The 26925-nt window shown below is 59.2% G+C and overlaps 3 protein-coding genes across 8 annotated transcripts; 2 read left to right on the plus strand and 1 right to left on the minus strand.

Moving 5' to 3' along the window:
* Positions 1–7936: 7936 nt before the first annotated feature.
* CDC42EP5 (CDC42 effector protein 5) lies at positions 7937–10257 on the plus strand. Of its 3 annotated transcripts, XM_029073774.2 has the most exons (3): positions 7938–8169; positions 8777–8824; positions 9680–10257. In XM_029073774.2, the coding sequence occupies exon 3, from the start codon at positions 9683–9685 to the stop codon at positions 10187–10189; it is 507 nt and encodes a 168-aa protein (XP_028929607.1). In that variant the 5' UTR covers positions 7938–8169; positions 8777–8824; positions 9680–9682; the 3' UTR covers positions 10190–10257. The 3 variants fall into 3 exon arrangements, with proteins under 3 accessions (XP_028929609.1, XP_028929607.1, XP_028929610.1); XM_029073776.2 differs by lacking the exon at positions 8777–8824 and having other exon boundaries at positions 7937–8169; XM_029073777.2 differs by lacking the exons at positions 7938–8169; positions 8777–8824 and adding an exon at positions 8900–9137.
* Positions 10258–12640: 2383 nt separating this feature from the next.
* On the plus strand, positions 12641–14494 carry LENG9 (leukocyte receptor cluster member 9). Its single transcript, XM_029073641.1, has one exon. It carries the CDS (start codon positions 12736–12738, stop codon positions 14245–14247), a length of 1512 nt encoding a protein of 503 aa, XP_028929474.1. The 5' UTR covers positions 12641–12735; the 3' UTR covers positions 14248–14494.
* Positions 14495–14911: 417 nt separating this feature from the next.
* LENG8 (leukocyte receptor cluster member 8) lies at positions 14912–26657 on the minus strand. Of its 4 annotated transcripts, none has more exons than XM_029073640.2 (16): positions 26593–26657; positions 25730–25827; positions 25375–25549; positions 24581–24685; positions 24236–24349; positions 23735–23987; positions 22789–22933; positions 22384–22587; positions 21827–22135; positions 21604–21741; positions 20953–21256; positions 20383–20484; positions 20142–20210; positions 19907–20036; positions 19566–19773; positions 14912–15723 (listed from the first exon to the last, which is right to left on the minus strand). In XM_029073640.2, exons 2-16 carry the CDS (start codon positions 25765–25767, stop codon positions 15648–15650), a joined length of 2370 nt encoding a protein of 789 aa, XP_028929473.1. In that variant the 5' UTR covers positions 25768–25827; positions 26593–26657; the 3' UTR covers positions 14912–15647. The 4 variants fall into 4 exon arrangements, with proteins under 4 accessions (XP_028929473.1, XP_028929472.1, XP_028929471.1 ...); XM_029073639.2 differs by having other exon boundaries at positions 14912–16483; XM_029073638.2 differs by lacking the exon at positions 14912–15723 and having other exon boundaries at positions 19225–19773.
* Positions 26658–26925: the final 268 nt, after the last annotated feature.

Here is a 26925-nt window from a genome sequence, read left to right on the forward strand (position 1 = left end):
CCTGACCTCGTCCCGGAACCGGCTCCGGCCCCGCCCCGGCTCCTGTTTGGGCGGCCCGGGCTGCAGGTGGAGACCGAAACCTGGTCCTCTCCCGGCCTCATTCCTTCCGCCCCAGTTTCCTCCTTCCCTCTCCGCCCACTGCGGCCCGGGCCTCGGTGGCCCCGCTGGTCTCCCCCAACCCCTTTCCTGAGCACCCCCCCACCCCCCTTCCTGAGCACTCCCCACCCCTCCCACTCCCCAACCCCCGCAGCCGCACGGGACGGACCTGGGACGCGGCCCCTCCCCAATATCCGACGTCCTCAGCCCCTCCTGGGACCCAAGGTTCATCTGTATTCATGGAGCGCTTAGGGGGTGCAGAGCATTCATTCATTCAAACGTATTTACTGAGCGCTGATTGGGTGCAGATCACTGTACAAAGCGCTTGGAAAGTACAATTAGACTGAGAGAGAGACAGTCCCCGCCCAACAACGGGCTCGCAGTCTAGAAGGGGGGAGGTGGGCAACAAAACAAAGCAAAGAGGGAGCCACACCTCTCCCCACCCCCCGAGGTTCCCTGGACTGGGTTGGGGGCCGGGCCGGCGGCGCTGGGGAGGACTCCCCCGGGGCGGGGTGGACGCCCCTCGGGATGCCCGGGGAGGGCGGGGATAAGAGGGAAGGAAGGAATGCCGGAGTTCCACTTGTTTACTCAGACGGAGCAGGTGCACCGTGTCTCCGGTCCACCCGCCCTCCTATCCGCCCTCTTGTCCGCCCACACGCCCCGGCCCGGTCCCTAAAAGGAGGGAGGGGTCCCGGGGATGAGCCGGAAAGGAGGGGAGCTGATGGGTCCCAAGTTTCCCCAAGCGGACGCGTGGTCTGGGAATCGGGACTTGCGTTCTAATTCCCGCTCCACCACTCATCTGCTGTGTGACCTCGGGCAGCTCACTTCACCTCTCCGTGCCTCAGTTACCTCAACGGTAAAATGGGGACGAAGACTGTCGACCCCATGCGGGACGTGAACTGTGTCCCAACCGATTACCTGCTGTCGATTCCAACGCTTAGACTAGCGCCCGACACATAGTAAGCGCTTAACGCAAAAAAAAAAGGAGGGGGGGGGAGGGTCGGGATTGGAACCCAGCTCCTTCTGCCTTGCAGGCCCGTGCTCTATCCTGTAGGCCACGCCCCTTCTGCACAGTGCTCTGCATAAAGCAGCCGTTTGATACGATCTGTTACAGCGACTGCGCTTGGCCGGGGTCCCCGGGGGATGGTCCCCGGCAGGGGCAGCGGGTCAGGTGGGCACGGAGGCCCCCCTACGACCCCCTCCCCGGCTAAAAGCCCCCTTGGGCCGCGGCTGGGGGGAGGAGCGGGTCAACGGGGCGGGGAAGGACTGGACGGGGGGCGGGACGGGCCGGGGCGGGGGAGGATTGGACGGAGGAGGGGAAGGACTGGACGGGGAGGGGAAGAACCGGACGGGGAGGTGCTGGGCGGAGGGTTGTGGGTCTGGTCCGGTTGTTGTCCGGGGGCGGCAGAGCCCTGTCCTTCCCGCGGCCAGGCCAGGACGGGGTGCAGCGTGGGGAGAACAGCGGGGATGGGGATGGGGATGGGGATGGAGATGGGAATGGGATGGCGAGGGATTCGCGGGGCTCCGCCGAGCGAAGGGGACGGGCAGGGGGAGCCCAGGACCTGGCGCGAAAACCCACTCCACCCCCTGTTCTAATTACGGTACTTGGTAAGCGCTTACTAAGTGCCAGGCACTGTTTTGAGCACTGGAGTAGATAGGGAAGCAGCAGCCTGACTTAGTGGAAAGAGCATGGGGTTGGGAGTCAGAGGTCATGGGTTCTTCTCTGTGCCTCAGTTACCTCATCTGTAAAATGGGGATGAAGACTGTGAGCTCCATGTGGGACAACCTGATCACCTTATATCCCTCACCCCCCTTGTGCTTTGCACATAGTAGACACTCAACAAATATCATTATTATTATTATTATTCTAATCTCGACTCTGCCACTTGTCAGCTGTGTGACCCTGGGCTAGTCACTTCACTTCTCCGTGCCTCAGTTGCCTTGTCTGTAAAATGGGGATGAAGACTGTGAGCCCTACGTGGGATGACCTGATGCCCTTGTATCTATCCCAGCGCTTAGAACAGTGCTTGGCACATTGTAAGCGCTTAACCAATACCAACATTATTATTATTATGGGGGTTAATCAGGTTGGAGCCTCTCTCGGCCCTCGGCACCCCGGCGGGTCCGAGGGTCCAGGCCTGGCTGGACTCCCGGCCCGGGGGAAGCCGCGACCCTGAGCCTCGGGCCCGGACTCTCTGGGATCAGAGAATCACGACCTGTCGGCGACCGGGCCGGGCCGGGCCGGACCGGGGTCCCCGCACCCGTCCGGACCCTGGGTCTCCGTCCCCACCGAGGGAAATCTCGGGGGGAACAGCATCTCAGCTTCTAATTTCTAGCTCCCCTGCCTCCCCTCTCTTTTCTCTAACCTGTAAGCTCGTAGTGGGCAGGGAATGTGTCTGTTTTATCGTTCTATTGTTCCAGGGAAAACGTGGAAGAGGCAGACCAGCAGCTAGATGGATAGAGACCATAACAACCATAACGGAAGAACCGTTAGAGAGGTTGCGGATTATGGCGGAGGACGGGACGTTCTGGAGAAAGTATATCCATGGAGTCGCTATGAATCGGAAACGACTCGACGGCACTTTTATAATAATAAAAACCATATGCACATATTTGCTATTCTATTTATTGTATTAATATTATATAATTCTATTTAACATATTCTATTTTAATGCTATATACATAGTATATATAATTCATTGGGCAGGGATTGTCTACCTGTTGCCGAATTGTAAATTCCAAGCGCTTAGTACAGTGCTCTGCACATAGTAAGCGCTCAGTAAATACTATTGACTGGAATAATCTTATTTATTTATATGGATGCTATCGATACCTGTTGACTTGTTTTAATGTCTGCCTCCCCCCCTTCCAGACTGTGAGCCCGTTGTTAGGCATTGTCTCTGTGGCTGAACGGTACTTTCCAAGCGCTTAGTACAGTGCCCCGCACGCAGTAAGCGCTCAATAAATACGATCGAATGAGTGAATGAACGCAGTGTCTGGCACCTAGTAAGCGCTCAACAAAAACCATTTTGGGAGAAAAGAATGAAAAGATGTGGGAGGGCTGAGACAGGGTGGGTGACTAATGGGGCGGTGGGCCCGGGGGGGGGGGCATTGAGGAATCGTTTTCGGGGAGATGTACGAGCATCGGAGGGGAGGGAAAGAGGGAGGGAAAAGAGGGAGGGAAAGAGGGAGGGGAAGAGGAAGGGAGCCCCCTCCCCAATTCCCCCGAGCCCCGAGCAGGCTGCGCGGAGCTGTGGCTCCCTCTAGTGGCCACCAGCGCCAGGACCGCACCCCACCTGGCCTCTCTGTCGCCGCCTGGTGGCTCCCGGCAGCATTTCTCTGATAGTCCATCAGCGGCCTAACGAGAGTCCGAAAGGCCCCACCCCTTACGGCATCTGCTAAGCGCTTGCTAATAATTCATTCAATAATATTTATTGAGCGGCTACTATGTGCAGAGCACTCTACTAAGCGCTTGGAATATACCATCCCTGCCCAATGACGGGCTCACAGCCCTTTTCCGTCTGCTCCCTCTCTGCCCCCTCTTCACCTCCCCTCAGCTAAGCCTCCTTTCCCTCTGCTCCTCCCCCTTTTCCTTCCCCTCTGTGCTCATTTGTCTATATTTTTATTACCCTATTTATTTTGTTAATAATGTTGGTATTTGTTAAGCGCTTACTACGTGCAGAGCACTGTTCTAAGCGCTGGGGGAGATACAGGGTAATCAAGTTGTCCCACGGGAGGCTTACAGTCTTCATCCCCATTTTACAGATGAGGTAACTGAGGCCCAGAGAAGTCAAGTGACTTGCCCACAGTCACACAGCTGACAAGTGGCAGAACCGGGAGTCAAACCCATCACTTCTGACTCCGAAGCCCAGGCTCTTTCCACTGAGACATGCTGCTTCCCCTAATGAGGTGTCCATCCCCTTGATTCTATTTATCGTGATTAAGTTGTTTTGTTTTTGTCCGTCTGTCTCCCCCGATTAGACTGTGAGCCCGTCAATGGGCAGGGATGGTCTCTATCTGTTGCCGAATTGTACATTCCAAGCGCTTAGTACAGTGCTCTGCACATAGTAAGCGCTCAATAAATACTATTGAATGAATGAATGAATAATCACAGGCTTACACTCTAATAATAATAATGTTGGTATTTGTTAAGCGCTTACTATGTGCAGAGCACTGTTCTAAGTGCTGGGGTAGATGCAAGGTAATCGGGGTGTCCCACCTGGGGCTCACAGTCTTACTCCCCATTTTACAGATGAGGTAACTGAGGCACAGAGAAGTGAAGTGACTTGCCCAAAGTCACACAACTAAGTGGCAGAGCTGGGATTAGAACCCATGACCCCTGACTCCCAAGTCCGTGCTCCTTCCACTAAGCCATGCTGCTTCTTTAAGTCGAGTGATTTGTGCAAGGTCACATAGCAGGCACAATAATAATTAATAATTGTGGCATTCGTTAAGTGCTTATTATGTGCCAGGTACTGTTCTAAGCCCTGGGCAGAGCTGGAATTCTGAACTTTAACGGAGTCAAGTTCTCCGGCCCGAGAAAGCCCTGGACACCGCTCCTGGAATAATAATAATAATAATAATGGTATTTGTTAAGCACTTACTATGTGCCAGGCACTGTACTAAGCACTGGGATGGATACAAGCAAATGGGCAAATTGGGTTGGACACAGTCCCTGACCCACATGGGGCTCACAGTCTTGATCTCTAATTTATAGATGAAGTAACTGAGGCACTGAGAAGTGAAGTGACTTGCCCAAGTTCTTACAGCAAACAAGTGGCAGAGTCAGGATTAAAACCCATGACCTTCTGACTCCCAGGTCCATGCTACTTCCCTTTAACTGGAACTCTGGGATGTCATCCTGTCACCACCACAGCACAGCTCAGAAATGACCAAGCACTTAGTCTAGTGCTCTGCACCTAGTAAGTGCTCAATAGGTAACATTAATTGATTAATTGATCCCAAACAGATGGTCCTTGCAAGCAGCAAGTCTTGCTTCCAGATGCAGTGAGGTTGCCTATTAGAAAAATCACTGACTCAATCAATCGTAATTATTGAGTACTTACTGTGTGCAGAGCGCTTTATTAAGCACTTGGGAGAGTATGCTACAACAGAGTTGGTAGACACGTTCCCTGAACACAATAAGCTCACAGTGTAGAGGGGGAGAGGGACGTTAAAGACATTAATGTAAATAAATAAATTATGGTTATCTGGGGACACAGCCTGGCCCACATCTAGTTAAATGCTTTTTTTCGAGGGAAATGTGAGACTTTTTTTTTCTTAACGCAGGGGGGGCGGGGGTTAAGAATTGCTTCGAGGGGCCCTAGACCAGCCACTGCAGAATACCAAGAGGGTGAAGTCCAGCCCTCCCTCCAAGAATTAGAATAATTGTGGTATTTGTTAAGGGCTTTCCAGCCTGACCATTCCATCTGCCTCCTTGCTGACCTCCCTGCCCCCTGCCTTTCCCCGACTCCAGTCTGTACTTCATTTTGCTGCATGGATCATTTTTCTACAAAGAGTTCAGTCCCTTCCTCCCCCCCTCCTCAAGATCCTCGAAAGGTTGCCCATCCACGTCTACACTAAAGTATTCAATCATCCTCCTCCCTCTTCCTACCTCATCTCACTGTTTTAATAATAATTATAATTTATTATAATAATAATAATAATAGTGGTATTTGTTCAGCAGGGCTGGGCACTGTACTAAGCACTGGGGTGGGTAAGGGCAAACCAGGTTAGACACAGTCCCTGTCCCACACGGGGCTCACAGTCTCAATCCCCATTTTACAGATGAGATAACTGAGGCCCAGAGAAGTGAAGTGACTTGCCCAAGATCACCCAGTAGACAAGTGGCAGAGTCTGGATTTGAACCCATGACCGTCTGTCTCCCAGGCCCAAGCTCTCTCCACTAGCCCATGCTGCTTCTCTACAGCAGTTCTCCTACCCCCGTTTAGACTGTGAGCCCGTTGTTGGGCAGGGATTGTCTATCTGTTGCCGAATTGTACATTCCAAGCCCTTAGTACTGTGCTCTGCACATAGTAAGTGCTCAATAAATACGATTGAATGAATGTATGAATACTCTAGCCCAACCCATACACTTCACTCCAACGCCAGCTCACTTACTGTGTACCGATCTCGCCTATCCCGATGCCGACCCCTTTCCTACGTCCTCCCCCAAGCCTGGAACCCCCTCCCCTTCCACATGTGCCAGACCACCAACTCTCCCCGACTTCAAATCCTTGCTAAGGTCACGTCTCCTCCAGGAGCCTTTCCCTGATTAATCCCTTTTTTTCCCCAGCTCGCCCTCCCTTCTGCCTTGTCTTTGCACTTGGACCTGTGACCTTTGAGCATTTGCTATTCGCCCCACCCTCAACTGCACAACACTCACGTACCTATTTTTATACATTATTTATTGATATTAATGTCTGCTTTCCCTCTCTAGACAGAAAGCTCGTTATGAGCAGGGAATGTGACGTCGACTCTGTCATATTGTACTCTCCCTAGAGCTTAGTACAGTGCTCTGCGCACAGAAGCGCTCGATAAATACCATTGTTGATGATGACAGCTTACTCTGAACTGAAACACTGAACTGAGGGCTGGCTGAGGTGGCTACAAGATAATCAGATCCTGGCTCTGCCACTTATCTGAGGTGTGACCTTGGGCAAGTCACTTCACTTCTCTGGGCCTCAGTTCCCTCATCTGTAACATGGGGAATAAGAACGTGAACCCCATGTGAGATACGGACTGTGTTCAAGCTGATTTGCGCTTAAACCCCAGCGCTTAGAACAGTGTGTGGCACGTAGTAAGAGTTTAACTAATACTTGGCTTTGCACATAGTAAGGACTCAATCAATACGATTGAACCAATGAATAAAATACCACGACTATTATTAAGTCTTAGTACAGTGCTCTACACATGGTAAGCACTTAATAAATACTATCGATTGATTGATTGACTGGGGCACAGTGAGGACCCAGCCTTACGATGTCTGTCATTCCCTCTCCCAGGCTCCCTCAGGTCCCCTGACCCCCAAGATCCAGCGTTCAGGACGTCCAAGACATTTCCCTCTAGATTGGAAGCTCCTTGTGGACAGGGAATGTCTACCAACTCTTTTGGTGCGTATTCTCCCTAGCGCTTAGTACAGTCCTCTGCCCACAGCAAGCGCTAGGTAAATGCGATCGATTCCCTGTCCCCTAATAATCGTGATGGTATTTGTTAAGCGTTCATCATGTGCCAAGCCCCGAACTAAACACTGGGGTAGATACGGTAATTGGAGATGGGCCATAATCTGTTCCCTTCCCCTCCACCTCCCTAAACTTCTCTTTCTCACTTTAGACACTCTTTTTTACCCAATGATTTCTGTTTTTATCTCTTGGGTTCTCTTTCAGTGTCTCCCGGCTTCTCTGTATCTCTGTCTCTTTCCCTAACTCTGGCTGCTTCTGACTCTGCCTCACTGTCAATACTTTTCTCGCCCGCTGCTCCCTCTCTAGCTCTGTCTCTATCTCCTCAGACTCTCTGTCCCGTCTTTATCTCTGCCTCCTTTCCCTTTCCCTAATTCTGCCCCCGTGCCCCTCCCCTCCCCCGCCCCCCTCTCTCCCTTTCTCTCGGTCTTTCTCACATCCTTCCCGGGATCAGCTCAATCTGGAAGAAATTACTATTCCAGAAAAAAAAAAAAGCCAAACTTCCCTAGTTTCAGGAAATTCCAGGCCGGGGACGGGGGAGGGGAGAGCGGGGGGTGGGGGGGAGGGGTGGGAGATGACATTTCCCTTTCTTTGATCCCCCACAACTGCCCCAGCCCCGGTGCCCCGTCCCCCTCCCCACCCCCATCCCCCTTGCCGGGACTCTATGGGGCAGATGGGGGTTCGAGGGTTCCTCGCCCCCCCGGGCCCGGGCTGTCTGGCCCTTTAAATCCCAGAGCCAAAGTTTTTGGGGGATAAGGGAGGGGAGGGGCCGGCGCCTTAACCCTCCCAGTCCCGCACTGGGCCAGACTGGGCGGCGGCTCCGAATCCGGCTCTATCCCCCCTCCCACCATGCGCCCCTAACAAGGGGTGACCCCTCCCCCGCTTCTTGGACCAGGTAAAGTGGGTCCGGCCCTGGAGGGGTGGGCAGACGCCTGGGTCCCAAGGGGGGCGAAGGCGGGGAAGGAGGACCGGGCTTGGAAAGAGGACGCCTGGGACCTGGAAAGGGAGCTCGGGGCTGGGAGGCAGGACGTCTGGGTCCCTGGGACAGCACGGGGAAGGGGCTGGGTTTGAGGGAAGCGGGGCTGGTGGGGAAGGGGTCAGGGGGTGGAAGCCAAATCCTGACGGAGCAGAAGGCCCCCGGGGGGAAAGGGGTTGGAAGTTGGGAAGAGGCGGAGGGAGGCTAGGAGGCGACGGGGCCGGGGCTTCGGGCTCCCGGGAGGGGAGGCTGGGGCCCGGGCCCGGGTCCGCAGCCCCGAGGGGCTTTGCTCTCTGCCAGGTGTGGGAAGGGGGGGAAAAAGGGGAGAAAGGAGGAAGCGTCCGGAGAGAGCAGGAGCAGGAGGAAACGGATCCGGGGGGAGGAGAGAGGCAGGGAAGGAAGGAAGGAAGGAAGGAAGGAGGAGGGAGGGAGGGGGCCGGGGCGGAGGAGGAACGCCCCCTCCCCCTTTTCCTCCCCCTCCCCCGGCCGAGCGGCCACCGTCGGGGTTCCCATTCCGCCCTCCCAGCCCCCCGACCCTTGCCCCCGGACCCGGAGCCCCGCAGAAGGCCGCAGAGTGAGTGGGGGCGTCGGGGAGGGCGGGGGGCATCCGCCTTGGGGGTTGGGGGGCCGGGAGGGGGGTGGTCTCCTCCCGGGGACCGACGGCTCAGAGCCCGAGGGGACCCAGGCGTCCCCAGGCCCAGCCACGTGGAGCTGCTGGGCCCGCAGGAGGAGGAGGAGGAGGCTGCCGCCCCCCGGGATGGTCCTGCCGCGCCCCGGGAGCTGGGGGCGGGAGTGGGGGAGCCGGGACCCCCGAGGTCCCCAACCTTCCTCCCTCCGCCCCGCCCCCCGGACAGAGAGAACCGGTCAGACCTGATCCAGACCCGCCGGTGATTTCCGCCAGGGAGGGGCGAGGAAGCGGGGGGGGGGGGGTCCGAGGGACACGTGGGAAGGAAGGGGGCCCAGCTGCCGGGGGAGGGGTTAGGACGCCTGGGACCCTTGCAAATCCCCGCCCCCTCCCCCTCCCCCATCATTTCGGGCTCTCGGAGTCCCCGGTCTCCCGCCGGACCCCCGACCCAGGCCTCCCCCCACCCCTCCGCCCTGAGCAGGAAACGAATTTCCTGCCGTCGGGAGCGGGAAGCGGGAGGGCGAGGAAGGGGATGCCTTCAGTCCATCGTATCTACTGAGCGCTTACGGTGGGCAGAGCGCTGTAGTAAGCGCTTGGAATGGACAATTCGGCCACAGTTAGAGACCACCCCTGCCCAATAACGGGCTCACCGTCTAAAAGGGGGTGACGGGCAGCAAAGCAAAACAGAACAAAACAAGACAAGGGGATGGGATGGGAAAGGATGGGATGGGAAGGGGAAGCGGAGTGTGTGTGGGTGGGGGGGGTCCTCCGGACGCCCCCCTGAAGTTGGTCCCCGCCCCGTAGACCATGCCGGTCCTGAAGCAGCTGGGCCCGGCGCTGCCCAAGAAGCGGATCGAGCGGGGGGCCATCTCGGCCCCGCTGGGGGACTTTCGCCACACCATGCACGTGGGCCGCGGCGGCGACGCTTTCGGGGACACCTCCTTCCTCAGCCGCCACGGGGGGCCCCCCTCGCCCGCCCCCTCCAACGGCCGGGGACCCCCGCAGCCCCCTCAGCCCCCACCGCCCCCGCCCCGCCCGGGGCTCCCGCCGCCCCGCAGCCCCGCCCCCGCCCACCCCGGGCCCGACCCCGACCCCGACCCCGACCCCGGGCCGCCCCCGGGGGACCCCGCCGAGCCCTTCCTGTCCTTCCAGCTGGACTTGGGGCCCTCCATCCTGGACGAGGTGCTGGGAGTCATGGAGCGGGGGGAGCGGGACCGGGCCGGGCCGGGGGCCCCCGAGGGCGGGGGGCTGCGGAGGGGACCCCGGCTGGGCTTCGGCTCCGAGGAGGAACTGGATGACGTCATCGGCCTGTAGCCCCCCCCCTCCCCAGGGCGAGAGACCCTCCCCCCTATGGGGGCGACGGCCGCCTCCCTCCCCCCTCCCCACCCTCCACCTCAGCTCCTACTGAGCTCCGGCCTCTCCTCTTCTCTCCCCATGCCCTCGCCAGTGGTTTTTCTTTTTTATACGGATGTCCCCTGTATAGCGCCCTCCCCCCCTCCGCGCGTCTCTTCAAATCTTTATATATAAATAAATATCAAAGTTTTATTTCAGTCGCGACTCCCTGTGCCCGTCCCGGAGGCCCTGCGGCGCAGCAGAGAACCAAGAGGCCTTCCGCGCTCTTAGGGACCCCGATGTCCCGCACCCCCCCTCCTCCTCTCTCCTTGTTTTGGTCGTATTTGTTAAAGGTCTGGGGTAGATCCCCGCAAATCCGGTTGGATTTCATTCGTTCATTCAATCCTATTTATTAAGCGCTTAGTCTGTGCAGGGCGTTGGATTAAGCGCTTGGGAAAGTACACCACCACAATAAACAGTGACATTCCCTGCCCACCACGAGCTCACCGTCTAGAGGGGGGCAGAGAGACATCATTCATTCAAAAGTATTTATTGAGCGCTTATTATGTGCAGAGCACTGTACTAAACGCTTGGAATGGACAATTCGGCAACAGATAGAGACAATCCCTGCCCATTGACGGGCTTACAGTCTAACTGGGGGAGACAGACAGACAAAAACAATAGCAATAAATAGAATCAAGGGGATGTACATCTCATTAACAAAATAAATAGGGTAATAAAAATATATACAAATGAGCGGACAAGCACAGTGCTGAGGGGAGGGGAAGGGAGAGGGGGAGGAGCAGAGGGAAAGGGGTGCTGAGGGGAGGTGAAAGGGGGGGCAGAGAGGGAGCAGGGGGAAAAGGGGAAGCTCAGTCTGGGAAGGCCTTTTGGAGGAGGTGAGCTCTCAGTAGGGCTTTGAAGAGGGGAAGAGAGTTTGGCGGAGGTGAGGAGGGAGGGCATTCCAGGACAGCGGGAGGACGTGGGCCAGGGGTTGATGGCGGGACAGGTGAGAACAGGGGATGGTGAGGAGGTGGGCGGCAGAGGAGCGGAGCCTACGAGGTGGGCAGTAGAAAGGGAGAAGGGAGGGGGCAAGCTGATGGAGAGCCTTGAAGCCTAGAGTAAGAAGTTTTTGTTTCGTGCAGAGGTTGGTAGGCAACCACTGGAAGTTTTTAAGAAAGGGAGTGACATGCCCAGAGCATTTCTGCAGGAAGATGAGCCGGGCAGAGGAATGAAGAATAGACTGGAGTGGGGAGAGACAGGAGGAAGGGAGATCAGAGAGAAGGCTGACACAATAATTACAGATAAATAAAATTACAGATATGTACATAAGTTCTGTGAGCCTGGGGGGCGGGGGGGGTGAGCAAAGGGAGTAAGTCAGGGTGACGCAGGAGGAAGTGGGTGATGAGCAAAATTGGGTTTTAGTCTGGGAAGTCCTCTTGGAGGAGATGGGCCTTCAATAGGGCTTTGAAGAGGGTGAGAGTCATTGGTGGATTTGATACAGCCTAGGTCCCACGTGGGGCTCACGGTCTTTATCCCCATTTTACAGATGAGGTAACAGAGGCACTGAGAAGTGAACTGACTTGTCCAGGGTCACATAGCAAGCAAGTGGTGAAGTCAGAATTAGAACCCTGCTCCTTCTGACTCCTAGGCCCGGGTTCTATCCACTAGACCATTCTGCTTCTTTCTTGTTCTCTGCCTCTCTTAACAATAATTATTATTATGGTATTCGTTAAGTGCCAACTATGTGCCAGGGACTGTACTAAACACTGGGGTGGCTACGGTGGGTTGGACACACACCCTGTCCCACCCTGTCACAGTCTCCATCCCCCTTTTACAGAGGAGGGAACTGAGGCCCAGAGAAGTGACTTTCCCTGGGGCCAGAGAGCGGCCAGGCCTCTTGGCTCGGGACCCCGGCGGCCCGAATCCCCTCCCGCCCTGTGAACGAGGCCCAACCTGCCCGGTGTGACCCTTGTCCGGTCCCGCGGCCTGCCCCGCTGGCTCAGGAGGGTAGATCCTGATTATTTCGTGAATGAAATGTACATCGCCTTGATTCTATTTAGTTGCCATTGTTTTTACGAGATGTTCTTCCCCTTGACTCTATTTATTGCCATTGTTCTTGTCCGTCTGTCTCCCCCGATTAGACTGTAAGCCCGCCAAAGGGCAGGGACTGTCTCTATCTGTTGCCGACCTTGTTCATTCCAAGCGCTTAGTACAGTGCTCTGCACATAGTAAGCGCTCAATAAATACTATTGAATGAATGAATGAATCCGCCCCCGCCCGGGGTCCAGCCCGGGTCCCTCCCGAGGTTGGCGGAGCCGGGAAGGGCCGGAGGCCCGGGGGAGCAGCAGGGCCACGGGGAGGGGCCGCGGGGCGGAGCGGGGGGCGGAGCGGGGGGCGGAGAACCGGAACCCAGGACCGGAACAGGCCGGATCACGGGGAAGTCCAGAAGTCACTGACCAAATAGGCGGCGCCTGCGGGTCCCGGGGCCTTCTCCTCCTACACCTCCCGGCCCCCCGGCAGCGGCCATGGAGGATCCCGCCCCGGTCCCGGTGGCGGTCCCGGCCCCCTGCCGCTTCTTCCTCGAGGGCCGCTGCCGCTTCGGGGCCCGCTGCCGGCAGCCCCATCCCGGAGCCCCCGGGACCCCCGACCGCCCCCCGGCCCCGGAGCCGGAGCCGGGCTCCAAGAAGCCTCCCATGAAGACGGCGGCGGCCGTGATCCACCGGATCCGCTGGGACCCGCTCCTGGACCCGGCCGACTTCTCGGTGGGCTACCTGGACCGCTTCCTGGGGGTGGTGGAGGAACCGTTCGACGCCTTCTGCTGGGACGAGGAGCTGGGGGCGCTGGGCCCGGGGGTGCTGGCCGTACCCCAACACCGCATCCGCTACTTCCGACATCGCGGCGCGCTCGTCTGGGACCGCCACGCCCGCATCGACCACGTCTTCGGCTCGGCCGGCGCGGGGCGAACCATCCGGGACCGGCACCGGGAGCCGGACGGGGAGCAGGATCTGCAGCAGGAGCAGGAGCTGGAGCAGGATCTGAAGCTGGAGCTGAAGCAGGAGCTGGAGCAGGATCTGAAGCAGAAGCTGGAGCGGGAGCAGGATTTGAAACAGGAGCTGGAGCACGATTTGAAGCTGGAGCAGGATCTGGAGCAGAAGCTGGAGCTGGAGCAGGATCTGAAGCTGGAGCTAGAGCAGGAGGCCACGCAGGAGCGAGAGGAGGCCGCCAGGAAGCGTGGAGGCTGCGGGGCTGATGGAGAGAGGGGGGCCTCGCTGGAGGTCCTACCCCCGGGGCCGGGGCCGGGACAGGCCCAAGGGTCGGAGCCTCGGCGCTCCCCGGCTGCTGCGGCGGGAGGGAGGAGGCCGGAGCCAGAGCTGGACTGGGGGCTGGCCCAGCAGGCTGCAGAAAACCACCTCAGATTGGGACCAGGGAGCTGGCCCGGGGAGGAGGAGAGAGCCGTCGAGCTGCCCCGCTCCGCCCGCCCACCCCGCCCCACGCACTTTGTGGCCTTGCCCGTGACAGACCCCAGGCTGCGGGCCTCGGTGGCTGAGGTCCAGGACCACCTCGTGGGGCAGGACCCGGATGTGGCGGCCGGCCTGGTGCCCCCGGCCGGCCTCCACCTCACGCTCTGCCTCCTGCGCCTGGCCGGCCCCAGAGAGGTGGCAGAGGCCACGGCGGCCCTCAAGCAGCTGGCGAGGGACCCAGGCGTCCGATACCCCCAACGCCTCCGTTTAGGCGGCCTGGCTCGCTTTGGTTCCGGGGTCCTCTATGCCACCCCCTCCCCGGACCTAGGGGACCTAGCCCAGGCACTAGCCCACGGGCTGGAGTCGAGGGGTCTGCGGGTGGTCCAAGCCCCGGCCGCCCCCCATCTCACCCTGGCCAAGTTGCCCCGGGGGTCCGGTGGCAGCCTGCCCGCCCCGGAGCCCGGGGGCCGGGAGCTGGGCCACCAGGAAGTGCGGCACCTCCAGCTATGCCGGGTCGGGGGACCCCGAGGGGAAGAGGGGGGCTATGAAACCGTGGCCCAAGTGTCTCTGCGATGACGAGGACCTGTCGACACCCCCTGCTCCTTCGGGGTGCAGCTCTCAACATTTGCACAATCACCACTCCGGAGCTCAGCCACCGCGGGCTGGGTGCGACTTGCACTTTCCATTAAAATCGAAATCTTTAAAAAGCTTTCCCAATGTGTCTCAGGAACCCTCAGAATGAGGGTAGGCACTGGGGGTTGGAGGGGTCTACCATACCAGGCCCGCACTGCTGGGGGCTTCCCCCCATCCTACCACAACATCCCCCTTTACTTATTCGACATAACCCCTGCCCCTCTTCACTCAGAGACAGAGTCACCATCTGACCTCTACCCATCCACCGTAACACCGACTGCCACGACCCCCCACTACCTCAGCCTCCCTCTGACCTGTAACCCCTTCCCCTCCCGGGTCAGGGGACCTGGGATCAGTCGCATCCCTCCCGGCCTGCTCGTCCAGTGCCTTGGAACAGTCCAAGTTCAACTTTCAAGACCTCAGTAGCAAGGCTGCAGCCTTGGGACCGGAGTGGACGACCCTGGCCAACCCCCCCCCCCCCCCAAAACCTTCAGGTCTCTACCGCTACGGAGAGGGAGAGAACAGGGGCCACCTCCAGCCCCCACGAGAGCCAAACCCCATGGTACAAGCCAAGAAAGATAGGTTAGGGCATCGGATCCACAGAATGTTTATGAGTCTCTCTCTCTCTTTTTTTATTTCTTTTCCAAACCATTTCAGGGCCCAGGAAGGTAGTGGAGGGAAGAAACCATCTGGAAAGGAAAGGCGGCCTGACAGTCCAGCTGTTTATACCATTTTACATTATTGAATTACAGTGGGGAGGGGGGAGGGTGGGGGGGAGGGAAGGAGCTCAAAGGAAAAAAAAGGTTGAGAAGGGAAAGAAAAGAACCAAAAAATTAAACGAAAAAGGGGAAAACACGATGTGAACCGGTGAACTGGGAAGAAGGAAACAGGGAGGGGAGGATGTTACCACTTTTACCTGTGCAGAACCAGGGAGGGAGGGGGGCGGGGAGGAGGAGAGGAGGAGAGGGAGAAATCAAAACAGACACTGGAGGGGGGTGGAGGGTAGGAGTGGGGGAGAGGGGTAAAAACACAGAGGAGGCAACTTAAGGCGTGGTCTGTGGTCTCGGGGACGCGGCAGACGGCAGGCAGGCTCCCTCGTTGGCCCCGGCTCCTCTGATGTCATTGCTCTCATCTCCGGGGGTGGGGTGGGGGGGGTGGCGAGGGGGGTATTAAAGTCTCTCATCTTATGCAGCGTTCCCCCCCCACCCTAAAAAAAACACGTATACTCAAGGCAACCCCGAGCAGCTGTAACAGTCTCTGGAGGGAGCTCGGTCGGGGGGCTCTGAAGGGGAGTTCACCGGTCTCCCCCATGCTGGTTGCCCCCCATCTTTTCCTCCTCTCCCTCACCCCCTCGGCATGGGGGGTGAGGGGGTCAGTGCCAGGCGCCTGGGTCGGAAAACTCGAGAGAGAGAGAAAACACTGAGAGAGCGTTAGTGTCAGGTGGGGGATGGAAGTGATCGATTCTCCCCTCCCCCAGACCCCCAACCCCCCCACTCAGCCCCAGCAGGCCCTTCCTGCCCCTTTTCAAGCCCATTGGGAAAATAAAAACATAGAAAAAATTCTGTACAAAACCCCCAAAGGGGGCTGAGGTGCTTCTGTACACATTGGGGGGGGGGGGGGTAATGGGGGAGGGAAATCTCTGGAAACACAAACATCTTACTCTCCCCAAGGAGAAAAAAATAAATGTACAACTGAGTCCACTGCTCCAGGAAACCAGTTAAACCAGTGTAAGCTGCACTGTGGCTGGGGGGGGGGTGGTGTTGGTGCCTCTGGAGGGAAGAAGACTATAGCACCCACCCCCCCGCTGCCCTTCGTCTTCCTCGTCACCAGAAGCCGCCCTCACAGAGGCGGCCCTCCCCCCCGCCTCCCCTTGTCCCCATCCCCACGGGGGCCTTCTCCCCCTGCCCCCGTTTCTCCCCGTCTTCTGCGCCGGCTCTGGGCGGAGGAGCTATGCTGTGGGGAAGAGGGGAGTGGGGGAAGGAAGAAAAACTGGATTTTATTGGGGGTGTCAGAGGTCTAGAAGTTGGGTAGCAGCGCCAGGCTGAGGCGGCAGTCGATGTGGCCGGCGTCGGGCCCCGTGTAGGCCAGGCCCAGGGGAGCCAGGAACGCCTGGCAGGCCTCCTCACTGTCCAATGCTAGCGCCCCCCGCACGTACGACACCGGCAGCGCCGGCCGGAAGCTAAGGAGACAAGAGAAGGGGGATGGAGGCTGGAACACACGGAAGTGGGACGGTCCCACCGGACGGGGTGTGCGCACACACCACCGTGGGGAGATCAGACCCCTCCCGCCCCTCTCCCACCTCCCGCGGCCCCGTCCGCCCCATCTCCAGCCCCCGTCCCCCCGCCCACCCGAAGGGGTCTGTCTGAGGCCCACCCCCGTCCCCGCCTTCTCAACCCCCTTGCCCCCACTCTTAGCTTGTTTTCCAAACTCCCCGACTCTTCCCTCTGGAACCTGGGGGCCCAACCTCTCAGTTATGTGCCTGTCACCCCACCCCTGGCTCCCCCAGAAGCTCCTACTTACCTGCACGTTGCATGGGGTGGGGGGGAAGGTTTGGGGAGGGAAGGGAAACAGGGTGGAGGGCTCAGTACCTAAGGGGCGGCTCTCCAGCTGGCACCGGCCCACTGGCTGCTGTTTGGTACTGACGGAGTAAGGGGGTGGCCCCGGAAAAAAGACAGAGTAGGGAGAGAGGGAGAAGGGAGAGAGAGAAAAGGGAGAGAAAGAAGGTGGAGAGGAAGGAAGGAAGACGGGATCCAAAAGAACTCCAAAAGAAAAGGGAGGAGAAGCGGGTGAGAGCCAGTCAGTCTCTCTCCCCAGAGAGAGAGAGGAAAACCTGAGGGATCCCGGACAGGTGATGGCGCGGTGGGGAGAAGGAGAGGAATCCAAAGAAAGGTGGGAGCAAGAGAAATCCAGAGGAAGGAAAGAGACTAAGACAGTACGAGTTAAGGGACTGAGAGGCAAAGGAGTTTGAAACCACGGAATGTAGTCAACTGGGCTCGCCTACTGACAGAGGGAAGGAGGAGGAGAAAGGTGGGAGGAAGCAGCAGAGGGGCAGAGGCAAGAAAGCAAAGGAGGAGAGGAGGGAGCTGGGGAAGGGGATGAGGAGGGAGAGACGGGTGGGTGGACAGGATGGGGAGGTGGTATGAGTGGAAGATGGAGAGGGAAACAAAAAGGAATAAAAAAGAAATGGGGGGGGAGGAGGAGGAGGAGAGAGAAGGGACAAGGCAAGAGAATGAGCTGAGAGGTGGTGAGGAAAGAAGAGGGAGAGAAAGGATTTATTCACATTTATGTCTGTCTCCCCCACTAGACTGCAAGTTCCTTATGGGCGGGGGACGTTCCTGCCAACTCTGTTGTACTGTACTCTCCTGGGTGGTTAATATTAATGTCCGCACACCGTAAACGCTCAATAAATACCTCGGTTTGGAAGATGGGTGTAAATAAATGCCAAAAGGCAAGGGGCAGCTGGCATTTATAAAAAACCGTAAACTACGAGGGCAGGGACAGTGTGTTGTCTTCTTTTGCTATTGCACTGAACCACAATCTGGTGGAAAGGGCACAAGACTGGGGGTCAGGAGACCTGGTTTCTAATCCCAGCTCTGCCACTGGCCGGCTCACTTAGCTTCTCTGGGCCTGTTTCCCAATCTATAAGATGGGGAATACTGTTCTCCCCCGACTACCCTCTCTAAACGTCACCGGCAACCTCCTTCTAACCCAATCCAATGGCCTCTGGACTGCACCCCAATCCTCCCCAACCTGTCAGCTGCCTTCCTTCTCAGGAAATGCAATCTACCTTTGGCTTCACAGATCACTGGTGGTCCTCCTCCTCCTCCACTGGCCGCTCCTTCTCAGTCTCTTTCACCAGCTCCTCCCTCACTTCCCATCCCCTAACAGTGGGAGTCTCTCAGGGCTCAGTTCTGGTTCCCCTTTCTATTCTCCACCTACACCCACTCCCTTGAGAGAATGCATGCACTCTCACAGCTTCAATTACCATCTATGCGCGGATGATTCCCAAATCTACCTCTCCAGCCCTGACCTCCCTCTCCATTTCCGCAGCCTCGTATTTCCTCCTGCCTTCAGGACATCTCTACCTGGATGTCCCACTGACAACTCAAACTTAATCGCTCCAAAGCAGGACTCTTCATCTTCCCACCCAGAACCTGTCCTCCCTGAGACTTCCCTACAACACCTTCATCCTCCCTGTCTCACAAGTCCTTTAAACCTTGGCATGATTCCTGACTCACTTCTCTCACAACCAGCACATTCAGTCTGTCACTAAATCCTGTCCATTCTACCTTCAAAATATCTCTAGAATCCACCTTTTTTGCTCCAAACTTAATTCTCCCAAGAGCTTAGTACAGCGCTCTGTACACAGTAAGTGCTCAATAAATATGACTGACTGACTCCCCAGCAGGCCCCACCCCCACCCTACTCCGGCCAACGAGCCGCCTTCTCACCGCTTCCCCCTCAGCCCCAACCTCGGCTGCCCCCCTGCCAAGGACCGGTCTCCTTCCTTGGCGCTGTGCCTTAGTCCTCTGGGGGACTCCCTCCTCCTCCTCACTAGCCCAGTCTCATCCTTAGCTCTCCCTCATCCTCACTGTCCCCACCCCCAGGGACGAGGGGCTTGCAGTTGCCCGCCCCATCTCCGACCGGATTATCTTGCATCTACCATAGTGCTTGGCGCATAGTCGGCGCTGAACCCACACCAACAGAGAGGGAGCCCGCCCTGACACCACCACCGCTCGCTGAGGCGGGACTCAGAGAACCCGAGTTCTAATCCCAGCTCGGCCACTTGCCTGTCGGGTGACGTGGGCCAAGTCACAACTTCTCTGTGCCTTAGTTTCCTCATCTGCAAAATGGGGATCTAATACTTTACAATGGGAGTTCCCATGAGAGACAGGGATCGTGCCCCAGCTGATTACCTTGTCTCTAACCCAGCACTAAGTACAGTGCTTGACATATAGTAAGCACTTAAATATCATTTAAAAAAACAAAAACCTTTCATCTCCTATCCTCAGATGATAATTCTAAGGCCTCTCTCTGGTCCCCATGAGCACAGAGATGAGTTAATGCCCTGACTAGTTGGGAGGAGGGAAACTGGAAGGAGAGAGAGGATGACAGAAAAGACGACAGTAGGGAAAGCGACAAAACAAGAGATGGGACGGAAAGGTGCCAAGATGCCGGGGTGGCCGAGAGGGGCGGAGAGGCGCGGCGGGAGGGTAGAGCGAGGGCGGGAGGGGATGGGGGCCTGGGCAGTCCGCACATACGTTTTGATCATGGCCTTGAGGGCTGCTTTCCTCTCCCTCTCGGCAAACTTGTCCACCAGGTAGCCAGACATGCGGGGGGCCGTGCGGTACAGACGGAAGAAGCGGTGGAAGTTGCCCAGGGCCCAGGCTGCTCTGAGCGCCAGGGCGTGGGCCACACAGGGGTCAGTCTTCAGCTCCTTCGTCAGGTAGGCCAGCTCTGTGGTGATGTCTGAGAGAGGGGGAGGACCGGTGAAGGGGGGACGAGGCTCCGGCCGGCCCCCCTTCCTCCTCTCCCTGGGGATGGCCACGCCCCTCCCCCTTCTGCCCTCCCCTCCCTCCTGCCCGGCTCTGCCCACTCCCACCTCCTGAGTTTTTGGTGAAGATGTAGTAGAGGATCCTATAGGCTGTGAACTCGCCCACGTTGCCGGGCAAGCTCTCTGCATACAGGGATTTGAGCTGGGTCTGGCACTGGTTAAACTCCTCGTGGTCTCCCTGCAAGGGCCGGGGGGAGGAGGGAGCGGAAAAGAGATGTCAGGTTGGGGACGGGGGAGCTCACGATCCCACTCGCTTCTCCCCCGGGGACGGGGGCCCTCTCACCTTCTCGAGGGCGATGCGGGCGTGCGTCTCGTACACCTCTACGGTAAATTCCGTCCGGACACCCTGAACCTGGTTGGGTGGAGAGTGGCTGCTCACTGTCCTTCTCCAGCGCCCATTGCGACCCTCCCACAGCTTCATACTTATTTCCTCCCCGCCAGCCTCCAACCCCTCCTATTTCCACCCCAGCCATCTCGGCCCTGGCCCCGGGCCCCCCGCCACCCCTCAGGGGCCCCAAACTCACAGTCAGGTCCTGGCGAATGCTCTTCATCTGCTCACAGGCAAATGCGTAATCTTGCTTCTCCTTCCAGTGACCCTTCACCATGACCAAGGATTTCTTCAGTACCTGGAGGGGATGGGGGCGAGGCGGGGAGGCTATCAGCTTCCATGGTGGCTCCATGCTCCAGCTCGGAGGTGAGTGTTTCATCACGGATTTAGGTACTCATCCGTGTCTTTCCATTCCCTGGCTACCACCAGCCAGGAGGCCCCAGGACTCATAAACAGTTTGGGGTTTGCCTGTCTCCCCCACGGCTTGGAAGCGCTTTGAAGACCCGGGCTAGGGCGGCTCCGAGACCAACTACAGCATGCCCCCATCAGTAGGCACTCAGTAAATCTTACTGAGGACAGGGATGACAAGGAGACAGAGAACCGGAGATTTCTTTTTTCGCCCCAGAGTGTCCCCCCACCGGCCCTCTGGGCTCCCGCCAGTTCCTTGGCCTGTTCCCCAAAAGAAGGAGTAGCCCTGCGGGGATGACGACGACAAGCGTCCTCCCAGCCCCCACCCTAGGCTTGGTCCCCCAGGGCCCACACTCACTGCCACAGGGCGCACGGTGGAAGGGTCTGGGGCACAGGTGAGGCGGAGGTAGTGCTTGGTGATGTCAGGGCAGGTGCCCACGATCTTCAGCTCGTTCCAGTCGGGGTCGGCGGGCCCCGGCTCCAGGCTGCTCATGTGCAGCACCAGGGGCTCCAGCCGCAGCCGCTTCGTGTGGCCGTGGCCGTGGCCGTGGCCGGGCTGGAACCGCGCCGCCCGCTTCTGCTTCTTCAGCTCCCGCTCGGGGTCCTCGTAGTCCATGGCGGCCGGCTTTTTCCGGTTTCGCTTGGCCGAGCCCAGCTCGTGCCTGGGGAGACAGGGCCGGGGGCGGTGGAGGGAAGGAAGGGCAAGGAGGAGGACCAGGTGGGGAAAGAAGTGAGGAAAAAAACCCAAAACAATAGTATCTGTTAAGTGCTTACGATGTGCCAGGCACTGTACTAAATGCTGGGATGGATACAAGCAAATTGAGTTGGACATAGTGTCTGTCCCACCTGGGGCTCACCGTCTCAACCCCCATTTTACAGATAAGGGAACTGAGGCACAGAAAATCTAAGAGAACGCAGGCTTCCAGCCCGTTCTCCAGGGGAACCCAGGGATCCCTGTTCTCCCGCTCCCCTAAGGGGCCCCCTCCCACCGGAACCAGGCCACCCTCACCTCTTGCCCCTCTGCATGCGGCCCCGGCCCCGGTCCATGTGCGCCCCGCGGCCGCCCCGGCCTTTGGGGATGTTCCTACGCCCCCCCGGGGGACACTCGCTGCCCGAGTATGAGCTGTCGGAGTCCGAGTGCGAGTCACTGCGGGAAGAAGCGGGAGGAGGTCAGCCCGGCCCAAGTCAGGATCGGGAAAACCCTGTCCCCTGCCCCCCGCCCACCCCTCTACCTGCGGCGGAAGTGGCGGGAGGGGGAGCGCGAGGACGAGCGGGAGCGGGAGTCGCTGCTGGACGACGAGCTGTTCTCCTTCATGAACACATTGCGGTTGCCAAACTTGGTGGGGAAGCTGCTGCCCCGGCCCCTCCCCCCGCTCCCAGTCCCCCGTTGGGACTGGGCTGCCCCGCCCCCGCCCCCACCCCTCCCCGTGGTCCCTCCTGCTCCACCCCGGGACGGGTGCAGGGCGGGAGAGCCCTCCCAGCGTGGCGGTGGTGGCGGCGGCTTCTTCTTGGGGCTCTCGGCCACGGGCTCCCGACCCAGCCTGCGCAGGGGAGAGGGTGGAAGCCGGGGTCACCGGGGTCGTCCCCCGTCGTCTCCCCTCCGCACCCGGGCCAGCCGACAGATGCTCGGACCCGGCGCTCTCTTCCCACCACCCCCTCCCATCCGCCGCTCGCTGCTACCCAGTGCATCGGCTGAGGGAGGACAACTGAGGAACGGGCTCCCAGCCTCCTCCCCTCGGCCTGTCGTCACCCCCGGGGGGGTCCCCTGCCCCGACCCCTCCCGCCGTACCCGGGCAGCGGCTCCCGACTCCAGTCGATGGTGTAGGCGGTCCCGTCCTGGAGCCGAGCCTGCAGCACCTCTTTGAGCAGCTTCTCCGTGCGGTCCTTGTCCTCCTCCGACTCGCAGGCGGTGAAGCAGCGTTGGACGTACTCCTTCATGTCCTGCGGCCAGTCCTCCGGCTTTCCCGAGGTCGAGCCCCGCGTTGGGGGCAGGCTGCCGCGGGCACGGGGAGCGAGGAAAACGGGCGTTTGACCCTGCCGGTCACGGGGACCGCGGCGGAGGACCAGGGCAGACAGGACGGGGGCCGGCGGCAGGGAGGGACGGGGGACAGAGGAGCTGGAGGAGGAGGAGCGGAAGGATGGGTAGGTGGAAGGAGAGGACTGAGCGCATCCAAAAAACCACCATGCGTCCCACCTGTGATTCTGGGCCTTTTCAGAACTGGGCTGAGTCCCAAAGTTGCCGTGCGGCTGCCCTTCGCTGCTGGAGCCGAAATTCTGATTGGTCACCACAAATGGCCGCTTCTGGATGTTGAACTTGAGGCCTCCTGCCCCGGGGGCTTCTAGAAGAAGAGAATAACCCACGGTTTAGCCCGAGAAATCCTCCCCCCTACCCCTCTCAAGAGAGGAATGGGCCGAGGAAACCCAGATTAGGAGGCAAAGCGCAGAACTGTCCCCTCCCAAGTACTTAGTACAGTGCTCTGCACACCGTAAACACTCAATAAATACAACTGAATGAATGAAGGAATGAAGGAATGAACTGGTCACAAATGCACTTTGTGGAGGCAGAACCCAAGACAGCAATGAGGGAAAGTCTGTGAGCTAGAAAGCCCAGGGTCACTCATCTGGATCCCCATTTGGACCAGAAGCAGTGTGGTTTAATGGCTAGAGCACAGGTCTGGGAGTCAGAAGGACCTGAGTTTTAATCCCAGCTCCGCCACATGTCTACTGTGTGACCCTGACCGAGTCACCTCACTTCTCTACGCCTTAGTTACCTTATGTGTAAAATAGGCATTAAGAGTGTGAGCCCCAAGTGGGATGGGGACTGTGTCTGACCTGATTAACTTGTATCTACCCCAGCACCTAAAACAGTGCTTGGCATGTAGTAAGCACCTAATGAGTTCCATAATTATTACTATTACCTATTTCCGTCACATCTTTGGGTCTCAGGGGCCTGCCCATGCTCCCTCCACCCACTGGCCCAGGAAGAAACGGATGTTTTGGGCGAGGGAAATAGCTGTCATCCCTTTGGGGCTCGGGGGGGATGTGGGCAGAAACACTGGGTGAGGTAGAACCAGAGGGCCTGGTGGGCAGGGGATAGTTCAGGACTGTGAAACTGGGGGCCGGGCCGGGAGGCAACTCACGTTTCATCCGGTTCCACAGCTGCTGACCCTTCTTTGGCTTGGCGGGCTCGGAATAGACGTGGGGCCCGTAGGTGGAGCCGGCTGGACCCGACTGGCTGTGCTGCTGGGCACCGGAGGAGGCCCCCGGCTGGCTCCCGCTGCCCAGGGAGTGGCCGGGGTGTGGAGGTGGTGGCGGCTGGGGGGGTTGCGCCGCCGGAAGGGGTTGCGGGGGGGCCGGGTAGGCAAGGCCATCGTCCATGCTGGGTAGTGGAGGCTGCAGGGGGTCAAAGAAGAGACAGATGACCTCAGTAGGAGGCATGAGAAACAAAATAGGAAAGGGACCAGGAGAGAAGTGGAAAGGATGGCCCAGACCCGAGAAACGCCCAAGAAGAGATGAGAAGGAGGACCAGATGAGTTTATGCTGGGGAGACAGGCTCCTTTTCCCTTCCACCCCAGCCCAGCCTCTCCCTCGGGGTACAGCCCCAGGCGGGACAGGGACAGGAGGGGCAGTTCGGCGGTTACCTGACTGAGGCTGCCCTGGTGCTGCCCGGGTGTAGCTGGCTGCTGAGGGGTGGTGGAGGCGTAGGAGCCGGCCATGCTGTACTGCCCCGGTGAACTGTAGCCCTGGTACATGTTCTGCAGAGAGCCGGGGCTCAGCAGGGGCAGGGGAAGTACCCGACGAGCAGGGGACGCGTTCCCTGCCCACAGGGGGCTTACGCTCTAACGGGGGGAGGGACAGACGCCAAAATGTGTCCAGAGGGAGTCACCCGAGAAAGAAATGGAGCTGCATATGTCTGAAGCCTCCCCACCCGCCCCCGACCCATCCCCCATGTCCCAGGGCCCCTGCACCGACCACCCGATCCTCACCATGGGGTAGTAATAGTTGTACGGATAGGCATAGTTATACTGCTGGTACCACTGATAATACTGCTGCTGCTGGAGGGCCGTGGCATCCGCCTGCTGAGCTGTGTACTAGGGGAGAACCGGGGGGAGGGGGACGGTGAATGTACGGATGGAGAACCCCTCGTCCCGCCTCCTCCCAAATCCTGGAAAGCAAGTTGGGCTACCCCCCAGTTCCTCAAGCGGGATTACCAAGGCCCTGGGAGCCGGGTGAGGTTTCGGCATAGGGAGAGGTGAGGGTGTGAGGGGATGAGGTTCCCTCTAGATAATGAAAATCCCCCCGAGCTGGGGGAGCCACAGTCCCATTGGTGCTCACTCCAGGGCGTGGACAAAACCGGGTAGCTTCTAATCGGGACTGAAGAGACCAAAAATGGCGGCCTACTAGCTCTTTGAAGGCTGCCCCCTCCCAGGCTCTAGAATCTCAGCGCCACCCCACCTTCATCCCTGCACTCAGGATGAAAAGTTGGTCCCTTTGGCCCTTCATCACGTCCTGACCCTGGCTTCCCCCTTCTTGCTTCCAGCCATCCTCTAAGCAGCTATGACATCACCAGAAGGCTGCTTCTGGCCTGCTATGAGCCAAGCACTGGGCTGAGCCCTAGGAAGGCACAGGTCCTGGCCCCACGTGGGGCTCGCCCACTTAAGAGGGAGGGAAGACCCGGGATTTTATGCCCTAGCAAGAACCCACAGCAGCCCAAACCCGGGCCGAGCTCCCTGGTGTCCCGACCCAGCCCCGTGGCCTTTGCGGCGGGCCGGCCCCTCACCTGAGCGCCGGCGCTGGGGCCGTTACTGGAACTTTTGCTGGAACTGGTAGCAGCATTGGCTTTGCTGATGCTGGCCAGGGCCTGCCGCGCTTTCTCCCACTCGGGGTTCTCGTGCATCGGGGCCTCCATGCCGTTCTCCCGGGCCGGCCCCGTCCCCAGATTATACTGTGGGGCCCTGCAGTGCAAGGGACGGGAGCGACTTAGCCGGTCGCTCCACCAATCCTGTCCTCCGCTCCCCGCTTACCAACCGGTCGGTGGTAGTTACAGAGCCCTCCCTGTGTACAGAGAGCTGTACTAAGAGCCTGGGGAGGGGCGTACACTGAAACCCAACGTCCCCTCGGCCCCCGATCCTTACCACTCGGCGCTCCGCTGGTCTCCCACGTTGGCCGCCATCTGGCCGCTCAGGGTCTCGGAGGGGTCACCCCTTGGAGCCAGGCTATTTCCGTGGAGCCTCTGGGAAAAAGATGACAAGAAGAGGTTCAGTCCGACCCGTGGGCTGGCTGGGGTTTGGAGGGAGCTGAGGGGGCTCGCGCGTGGAGTAAGGGTGAGGGGAGCCCTGAGTACATAGTATTGGTATTTGATAAGCGCCTACTATGTGCCAAGCACTGTTCTGGGCGCTGAAGTCGGGGCAGGGGGATGACGAGGCCGTGGGGCGGATTTGGGAGGGTTTGAGTGACAGTAAGGGGGAAGTCAAAGGGGACGAAACGAGTCATGGGGGGTGGGTGGAGGTGGCGCCTCCTTCCTCTTTACTTTTTCATTCCTTTCAGTCGCCCCCTCCTTTGCGCCTGCGCAAGGAGCGGAGGATGGGAGGTCATTCGGAGCCTCCCCCACCCCGATGGGGCCCCGACGCCCGTTGCCGGGGCAACCAGCCCCCTCCCCCCCCCGCCCTTCAATGGGGGCGCGAGCCCCGCGTTGACACAGAGGGCGGCGCGAGACCCCGGCGCCGGGGGGGGCGGGGAGGGGGAGGACGGCGCATGCGCGCTGGCGACCGGGCCTCCGCCCGCCTCGCTTGTTGACGTGCCTCGAAGGCGGCGTCCGTTTGACACGGGGCTCTGCCTCACGCCCCACGGCGACGGCGGGGACCCCACCACTGGCCCCTCGGGGGGGGGGGATGTGTGTGTCCGCGCGCCGCACGCCCCCCGACTACCGTACAAAATGGCGGCGAACTCTCGCCCGTTCGGCCCCCCCCCTCGGTCCCCCCCCCCCTTCCCGCCTCACCTGGCTCCTTCTCTTCCTTCTCTGGTCTCGATGCGCCAAGCGGCGACGACGTCGGCGGCGTGATGACGCACGACGCCCCCCCCCCAACGCGGCCAATCAGCGGCGCGGACGGGCGGGCCGAGCTTGGTGGAGCCCAAGTGGGGCCTCCCTAATGGCTGGGGCCGAGGGGGGAGGAAGGACTGGGTTTTCCTCAGTGCCGGGCTTGGAAAAGTTCCTCGGATTTGCCCATCCACCCCAGAGTCGTGTGCGGGGGAGATTCAGGGTCATCAGGTTGCCCACATGAGGCTCCCAGTCTTCAACCCCATTTTACAGATGAGGGAACTGAGGCCCAGA

The sequence above is a fragment of the Ornithorhynchus anatinus genome, chromosome 10, assembly GCF_004115215.2.
Source record: "Ornithorhynchus anatinus isolate Pmale09 chromosome 10, mOrnAna1.pri.v4, whole genome shotgun sequence".
NCBI lineage: Eukaryota > Metazoa > Chordata > Mammalia > Monotremata > Ornithorhynchidae > Ornithorhynchus > Ornithorhynchus anatinus.